Below are 9,444 nucleotides of genomic sequence, written 5' to 3' on the forward strand. Positions count from 1 at the left end.
TAAATGCCTGCTTGCAAATCAAAAACTTAGGGGGTTTTTTTCAACACAAAGTGGTGTTGGTGAAAAAAGTATTTATATCTATTATATTGCACTGTAGTTTGTCAAGTTATAAGTCCATGTCTCTCATCTTCAGAGTTCCAACTATCTGTAGCTTCCCCTCTATTTCACTCTACACCATCTGGATGAATGACCTTGTCTGGATGGAAAAACACATCATTGGTGTTGCATTCACAGAGCATGACCTGAGCAAAGGAGGTCAGTATTCAACATTTCAATGAGTCAATTAGTATTGAACAAACTGGTAGTGCTGGTGCTTAGGTCTGAATCCCATGTTATAGCTAGCTTTTGGCGCACAGTGGAAAATATACTAATTATTATTGAGTGGTGCTGACCTTGTGACCAGTACTGTGTCCTCAGGCACATGAGTCAGTTGGAGATCAATATTTCACTACTGAGGCAAATAAGTTATAGATACTGTACAGAGCACCAAGAGGCTTTGTCGGGTGGGATTGAATGCATTTATCAATTTTAGCCTACTCAAGAAAGTGCAGAAGATGATGGAAGATGATGTAATTTATCTCACAATTTCTCCTTTCCTCTTGAATCGGAGAGGCTGGGGTACCAGGGGCAGCGAGTTTGCTATTTCATGCGAACAGCACTAACATTATGCCATTGTAAAAAAATGAGTCTCCACAGATTCCAACGTTTAAGTCAAATCCCTCTATGACCAAAACTCAATGAACCAGCAGCGGATCGGAGAGGAAAAAATAAACTTCACTCTTTGTTGATTTGTGATCAAAACTTGTGTTTGAGGGCATACCAAAGCCAGTAATGGCTATACAGATGTCTCTGGATAACTATTGAGTTGACTCAAGCCGTCTGTGTTCATTTGCACTCTGCGTTCCTCTGGCAACAAACCTAAAGCCTATCCTCAGCCTTCAATGTGAAAACCGGTCTTTGTATCCAGCTAGTGGTTTAATCATGGTACTGCACTCCTCTTAAAGGCATTGGCTTTCAATACAGAGCTGGTCAAATAGATCAATGGGTTAAGGTTTTCTTTGAATGGAGACATGTAAAGAGGTCTGATTTATTTATTTTTAAAAACAAATACAAATGCAGTTGTATATAGATGGAATATATACCTATAGTGACATTAAATAAAAAGAGTTTTACAGTTACCTGAGAACATTTCAAACGGCACATATGATAAAATGTACCCAAATGGCCAATTTAAAGATTCTGCTTCAACATGCCTCTGCTAAAACCTCTCCAACTTCGTCCTGCTTCATTTTATTATCCTCAGTCTGTACACAGGTAATGTTCAGATGTTGTGATATGGTTTGTTAGAGGTACAACTGTATCATTCCAAAGGGATATTCACTCTAAAAGTGTTTTGTTGGGTGGAAATTATATCTTTCCCTTATGCTGTGTTCCATCTTTATTTACTGTGACCCAGTAACACATATACTGATGCTTACACTGCAGAATTCTCACAAGTAGTATTCATTATTCATATTAATCATTTAATTTATTATGATACCAAGATAACTCAAATAGTAATTGCAAAGATACACTCTACTCATTTTTGGCATGTCATTTTTGTGCAAAGGCCTGAGCCAGAGGCTTAGGGTTTATAGGGGATAACTCCTTCTGCATTGGCACAAATGTCTATTTACATTTTCCTTGGCCCTTCTCACCAAATGCTTTGAAAGTTCCTTTGAACTGTATTCGTATCAGTCCGCTGCACTTATTGAATTCGTATTCGTTTACTGCACTTATCCTATTCGTAGTGGTTTGTAGCACTTGTTATATTCGTATTAGTCTGTTGCAATTATTGTTTTCGTAGTAATTTGCCTCTGCACTATACTTTTGCTCTGGTTTATGCCTTAAGATGCTTGTTTAAGAAAGGAGATGCACTTATGACTTCTGGTGACTAGTAGTTCTCTTGAATACCTATGTTGAATACACTTCCTGTAAGTCGCTTTGGATAAAAGCGTCTGCTAAATGACTGTAATGTAATGTAATGTAATGTAAAAGTGCAAACATATGTTTAGCATTTTGACTTTATCATATGTATTCCTTTCATGAAAGGCTCTTATTTTTATTGTCTCTGTGATCAAGATTTACTTTTTCATTTTTAGACAGGGGAATCAGTCTTTATATACCAGTCTTTAACTTGAAAGGTCCTCGACCTTCACTAAAAAGTGTTGTGTTGTTTGCTGTTTATGGATGGTGGGCTTTGTTTCTATAATCGCCCTAAACAGGTTTGTGAATAAAAACACTTAATTCATTCTAACAGCTAACCATGCTTTCGTAAAAGTAGACTGTGTGCCTGTTCCTTTGGTTTCAGGTGCTGAAATTAAGAGATGCAGCAGCATGTGGAACAGAGAAGTGGGAGTCAAGCAGGAAATTATGTATATGGTATTAGAGCTTTAAATCTCACATGTAATGCATGCCTTAAGCCTCTTTAGTATCTGCCTGGGTTTCTGTTCACCACCATATTGGAAATCTAGGTTATATATCAAACGAAGTGGAAAAAGCAGGCCATAACACGCTCTCCAATAAGTGGAATGAATTTCAGTCAATAACAAACAACCACAGTAGGACTCTGGATGTCTCTCTATCAATCCATTTCTCTCCCTCGTTGCTCCCACCTCTCCCACTGTAAAGGAATGCAATTAATCTGCTGAGTTTTTTTATTATTATGAGAAGTGATGGATTAACTTGATCATCTTAGATACATAAGTATACAATACAGATCCATATAATATGTGAAGAGATTTAAAGTCTTGCTTATCAAGCTTGATAACAATCCATTACAGTAAAATGTACTGTAGTAGAGAATCCAACATACAAAATCCAGAGGGTGTCACAAGACTGACTAACTGTCTTCTTATATTCACACGTACTCTTAGAAACGTACTCTTAAAAAGTCTTGAAAAGCGTTGAAATGCTTTTAATGGCAGCTCAGGTCTGTAAAGGTTCCCCGGTTCTTCTCTTTAAAGACCACGTGTTTTCTTACGTATTAAATAGGACTGAACACACACCATAAAAGCTATGGACAAGACTGCATTGTGCATTATAAATGTAGGTACATTTATAATTTATGTCCACAGCGAGTGAATGGATATTGTCAAGATAGACGGAGCTAATTATATATGCTGTGTGATATGAACCATAGGGACCACATCACAGTAAAAACTAGGTGCACAAATGTTTTTAAGCTCCACATTAAGTAGCTAGTTATATCTGCAGTGTGATATGGACCCTATGCACCATATCACAATAAAATCTATGTATTTAGGTTCCATGTTTAGTCAAAAATCCAGATAACAAATCATCTAAATTCACGGGTTTATGAAACATTGTCTGCAAAATGTTTGATTTTAATGGAAAACTGATTTTGTGATTTTAATAGACCTCATTCAGAGTCTAACAGAATGCAGGAAACCTTTATTTTAGCAAGATATTCACCCCAGCACCTGTAACAATAGCAAACATATCACAAGAAGAAGCATAGGTTTTTCTTCAGCCATTCCTGCACTTGCATCTGTAGCCAGACTGAGACCTCTGGGTTTCCCTAGGAAGCAGAAGATGAGGACCAAATCAGAACAGAAGTATCTATCTGTGATTTTACATTTAATTCATCACCCTGCTGTACTTACCTCTGATCAGAGGTTTGGACTTCACATTAACACAGAAGACTGTGCGCTGCTGAGCGATTGTGGCCCTACAAAAAAATAAAGAGTAAGTGAACAGAGGTTTTAATCAGCTTTATGCATTTGAGATTGCAAAAAAAAAAGAGGAAAAAGTAGTTTGCTTTACATGAAGTAGACATTGCTTGTAGAATTTGGTGGTATCCAGCTGTACACAGTGGTGTTGCCCTTCAGGTTGGTGTTGGAATGAGTAACAGCGCCTTGTGTATTTCCTGCGCACTGCCCAGTTCAAAAACATCCACATCAAATTCACATCACAAAACCATTTTGACTTAAGATGGTAAGCAACATATCTTCTTCTGGACTAATTTTAGCAGGGAAATCTGTCCTTTTCTGTGTCTTTCCGTGTCTGCTTGTTTCAGGAGTCTAGGTCCTTAAGACTCACCTGAAGAAACTTTGTGTCTGGAGGAGGGATTTGCCAGCTACCCAGAGCATTAGTGCTTCCGACTGTCTGAGCCTCCAGAAGCACACCTCTGTATTCTGGTCCAGTGATAACCACTGCAAGAACACACAATAGTACAGCAGTTATTGGAACCAGCACTGAATGTCTTATCTTAACATCTACATTTGCTTTATAAAAATATAGCCTTTAAACTAAATGACAGATGAATAATATGTACATATTAATAATGAGTACATACAGTAAACTTATACCATTTGTAAACCAGCATGGATGTCAAACGTAAGCACTTAGTCTCTCACAAAAAGATGCATAGATGTACACAGAAAAGGTCCAAGGAACATTGTTGTCACTTTCCTTTTTTTTAGTATGTCAAAACATTGGTCTCATAGCAGCTTTAACATAAATATAATGGCTTGAAATAATAATAAAAGTGCACACGGAGTTGAGTAGAAGATGCAAGGATGTGAGTTTGAGGTTGATTCTGAGCATCCAAGAAGAAACAACAAAGCTAAAAATGTAAGATAAAAAGGTTCCCTTGCTATCAGCACAGTCAACTGTGAAAACATAATCCCATAAACTTGGTAAATTTTAAACAAATATATGCATTCTCTTTTATGTCCTTGACTATAAATCAATCCTTGTATACATCAATAAGTTTATATATATATATATATATATATATATATATATATAGACAGCTTCATGTCTACTGGTTTGTTAATAATGTATGTATATATTGTGATGCTTTTAATATTATGTCTAAGAGTAATCCTGGACATTTTACCTCTAATAGCCTTGCCTGGCTGAAACATCCTGGTGTTGGTGAGAAGAGCATATGGCGCTGGTGAAGGCTGAGGCAGCACCCCAGAATGGCGAGGCAGCATGTCTTCACAGGCACCAGTGGGTGCACCACTGGGATAGCCCCCCAGCAAAACAGAGCATCTGAAGCATAATAAAACCAGGCAACAACAACTTCATCAGGCTGAATTAGAAGCGGCCGCACCGCAAGCAAAATAGCAGCATGTGATGTCGGGAATGAAGCACAGAACTGAGCCAAGGGATTGAAAATCCTGTTTCTGAGTCACCAACCACCACATTTTAATTATCTTCAGCAATCACTTTTCCAACCATGAAATATGTTTATCACGTGAATTTTTATTTTAAAAAAAGCTAAAGTTTCCTCCAGTGAAAACAAAATGTTTTGATTTGTCTATTTCTTGTTTAGAAATGATTGTGGCTGACGGTAAGAGCTTTCTAAGAAAATCACATGATGAATATGTACTACACCACAGTCCTACATTTAAAGCATTTTTATGAAACCAAAAATCCCCTTGATCAAAAAAGAAAAAGTCACTCAGTCACAGTAATACCTGCAAATGTGTTTTTTAAAGGGTTATTCATGATATAAGACGACCACTGGACAACATTGACTTGACTGTTTAGCTCTACTATCACAAAGGATTAACTTTGTACTGAGCACACAGCTACTTTTGGAAAACAGATGGAGATGTACTCACAAAACAAAGACTTTGATTTCGGCCCCCAATACTGAATTAAATGATCAATGTCCACTACACATATCATGGAAGCAGTTACCTCATGTATAAGCTATGTCTTGACAAACCTGGATTCCGATGTTGTGCATTTGAGCAGGTTTGCTATCAGGCAGTGTAACATTACAAAATAATGTTTTTTTTCAACAATGTCACAAGAGAACTGATGTGTTTTTTCAACACTGTATGAGGAGAAGCTACTACGAGAACCGGCTCCACAATGTCGTCACTATCAGCAAACACTAGAAACAGGCAGAAAAAACACTAAGTGACCTGAGAAGACCCCAAAGAGTAATCAGTATCATGTGATGGTGAGATAGATAGAAGGCTTCTCTCGGAGTAAAAATAGTCTTTTAAAGTTTACCGATTGTATATTTATTCTTTGTTTTATTTTGTCATAGAATATCTTCCTAGTCTCTAATTCAGTCCTCAAAAAACCTTTTCCTAGATTCATGAACATGTGAAATCTTTGGGCTTAAAGGATTAGTCTCTCATTTGTAAGAGTACTTCTGAGTGTCCTTAAACATTCTAATCTTTTGTTTTTTAAGTTTTTTAATAACAAAACAAGAATAGAGACGTTACTTACTCTGTCTTCGCTTGTGATTAAATCACAGAATAGACATAAGTGAAGTTCTGTCCCTATGTTTTTCACACTTCCTGTCTGGTGTCTGTAGATCGTATGTATTATTGATTTTACACATAAAAGAACCACTGGTGGGACCTGACACTAAGAGGAAGAAGCTGGCTGGGCTTTCAATATGTACAGAGCCAGGCACCACGAAATGTTCTCTCTGGCTTTCACCTGTTTAAATTTACATCTCCCTGAGAGGATGAACTGGACTCTTTCATCATTTATCATTAAATAAAGTTTTTTAAGAAGCATTATAGCTCATAAAGGCTGTTGCAGCAGAGTCTGACATTCTTGTCTGATAATGTTTTGTGGCACTTGCTAAGTTATTCATTCTCAATGCACAGTCATTGTACACTATATTCTTTTTTTTATACACGCAAAAAAACCACATATCCCTATTTGGCAAGACTAAACAGTGTGTTCTGTATAGTGAACATGGGGAATAGAGATCTAAGAGAACATCACCTTGTTTGGTAACACAGTTCATTGTGTTCCTTAGGTGAGCAAAGACAAACTTGTGCACAAAGACAAAGGTCAAATGACTTCCACTGTTATTTCCATTCATCTGGAAATCTCTCCCGAGGCAGCCGAATTACTCAGAGAAACAAGAGCCAGTAGAAGGTGTAAGTTTTTTTTCTGTACTAGTTTAATGTGTCTAATTAATGCATCTTTTGTTTTAGCCCAGTTCTTAGGCTTGTCATTTGTAGCCTCTTATCAAAGCCCACATCACCAGTGTATTAATTGTTTTATTGTCACATTAAAAGTTTTTAATCAGGCTGTTGCAATGACAATGCATATTTTTAAAGACTTTTCCATTTATTGTAAATTTGTTCCAAAAGCTCTTGCTTTTACAATAGTCAGTGTGTTCATTTAAAGGGTTGCCATTTTATGCTGAACACCTGGACATGAAGCATAAACTAGAAATAACTTGAACATAAATATGTTTTTCTGCTATTTGGGTGGGTCAATCCTTTAAATGCGGTTTAGCGGTAAGTAGAGCAGGATGAGGTTATAGTGTTCCTGGTGTATGTAATATGATTTGTTATAGTATTCAAGTCAACATTAATGTTCTGAGTGAGAAAATGGATTAGGGTTGGGATACAGGTTAGGTAACTGTTCTGATAACAGCTTTGATACAGAGGGAACGTACAGAACAATTAGATAAAACCAATTGAATTAAATCTGTCATGTTTAGAGCAAATCTCTCAGAGGTTACCTTTAACCTTAAACTGTGAGCAGACATGGATGACCTCAATGTAACTAAATGGTTTCTTCTATATGAAACAGCTGAATTCATTAGTGCATTTGAGTGTAAACGCCCTGGAGCTTAATGTAATTCCAGTTTCAAGCATAGAAAAATGTCCTGGAGTGCCGCGTGTTTGTGTGTATGTGTACACGATTTTCTGTGTGTGTTAAGTAGACAGGACAGAACAACAGCGGGCGCACAGTCGAATAAAATACAATATAAATTCCACTGATCGACACTCATTACTCGTTTAGAGATGGTAAGAGGTACCAAGAAGAGCGGCTGACATCACAAGGGTAATCTTAATCAGTGACATGGTTACGTTAACATAATGCAGCTGTGTGCTGAATCTGTCCTCCTTCATGTCAAAACCATTACTGTACAGTGATCGGGAGAAAGACATTACAGATTCAAGGGAATACTTCATAGCTGGTTTGTGTTGCAGCCGTCAAAAGTGTATGAAATCAATCAGAATGTTCTGAAATGTAATGTCGATCTTGCAACCTTGCTGGGGATTGAAAGGACCTCGACAAAGCGCAATAATGACGGGGATCAAAAATCCAATTTCAGTTGAATTCAATGGTTTTTGGTTGGGATGTGCTGACCATTCCTCTCCTGAACACTGTGTTCCTGTGTGTTTGTTTGTGTACCGTGGTATAAAAAAATGTTTTCTTAGATCCAGAACTGCTTTGTGGGTTTTTCACAGGTTGTTGTTCCCAACAAGTATAAGTGTAGCAACCCAAATACTTGAATATGGTTCAGGGAAGAAGATTTTTCTTTAACTGTTTTATCAATTCTATGACAGATACCATTTGAAAAGTGTTTGATCGCGCAATGGCCACAAACCGTTTGAGACTGTTTATTTTTCTATGTTTGATTTGAGCCCATTACCCCAAAAAATTTAGAGCGCTCTGCCATTCATGACAAAATGTTGTTCCATAAGCAGGCTATTCGGTTAGCATTTATTGCGAGGTTAATTTTTGAAAGGGAAAATGTGACAATGAACCATTTACCAAACAGTGAACATTACTTGTTAAAAGAAATTAGATCTTATGTTATTTAACTCACTGAATGTATTTGTTTCACCCTGGAACCCATATGTACATTTTTAAACTCTCCTACAATCATCTTTTCATAAAATAACAAATATTGACACCAGTCTACACTTCCTTATGTCTGTAAATTACTCTTTTTTATTTTTAGGGGATTATTATGGGGAATGTTAAGGCTTGAGTAGTAGTATGTTCTGGGGCGAGCACACTCAGCCGTGGTGGTTCCTGCTTGTCCCGTTTAATTTCTACCCAGGTCAGTTCCTTTGCAGAAATCTGGATTATCTGGCATCACTAACTAACATAGTTGGCAGCGAGCGCAAATGGATCTTTAGACACATATTGCGACATCACAGATGCTGCACCAACATCTTCCTACAGTCTACGGTTAACAGCTATTTGACAACAAGATCAACACATGTGCTACATTTTGTACAGTGGATGCTCAAACTCATGTCACTTAAGCTCATTCACATCTCAGTCACACGATGGATTTCATTTGTCATGCCTTTCAGACTTGAAACACTTGTTGAAATGCCACGACGACCACTGACTTTTTCATTCTCCTCAAAACAAATTCAAGAAGTAAACTTGTGTAATAACTGACAATTTATTACTGGATTTGTTCTGAGCTCAAACTTAAAACCAAGGTTTATGTGCTTCATCCTCTTTTGACATTGTGGTCAAACACTTTTTTCTTTTTTTGGGGGGTGGGGGAATACAACAATTAAATTAAACAAGAATAAATCGATACATTTTAAGAAGTACAGTTTAGGCGTGCAAACTGCTTTTATAATTTTGCATCGCAAATGCTTAAATAAGAGATTATCTATTTTCTCTGATGTG

At 37.1% G+C, this 9,444-nt stretch overlaps 1 protein-coding gene across 1 annotated transcript; it reads right to left on the bottom strand.

Annotated features, from left to right (window-relative positions):
* Window positions 1-3,470: 3,470 nt before the first annotated feature.
* On the bottom strand, window positions 3,471-5,720 carry si:dkey-251i10.2 (uncharacterized protein LOC562682 homolog). The gene is made up of 6 exons (XM_054611783.1): window positions 5,716-5,720; window positions 4,904-5,061; window positions 4,102-4,214; window positions 3,826-3,935; window positions 3,666-3,730; window positions 3,471-3,580 (listed from the first exon to the last, which is right to left on the bottom strand). Exons 1-6 carry the CDS (start codon window positions 5,718-5,720, stop codon window positions 3,471-3,473), a joined length of 561 nt encoding a protein of 186 aa, XP_054467758.1.
* Between the last annotated feature and the right edge of the window lie 3,724 nt (window positions 5,721-9,444).

This window comes from Anoplopoma fimbria, chromosome 13, assembly GCF_027596085.1.
Source record: "Anoplopoma fimbria isolate UVic2021 breed Golden Eagle Sablefish chromosome 13, Afim_UVic_2022, whole genome shotgun sequence".
Taxonomy (NCBI): Eukaryota; Metazoa; Chordata; class Actinopteri; order Perciformes; family Anoplopomatidae; genus Anoplopoma; species Anoplopoma fimbria.

Bases quoted from the DNA above. Each gene is read 5' to 3' on its own strand.
- si:dkey-251i10.2 (XM_054611783.1), bottom strand. The intron at 4,215-4,903 runs GTAAAATGTCCA...GTGTTCTTGCAG, and splicing joins GCCAGGCAAGGCTATTAGAG to TGGTTATCACTGGACCAGAA. The intron at 3,936-4,101 runs GTGAGTCTTAAG...TGAACTGGGCAG, and splicing joins CAGACACAAAGTTTCTTCAG to TGCGCAGGAAATACACAAGG.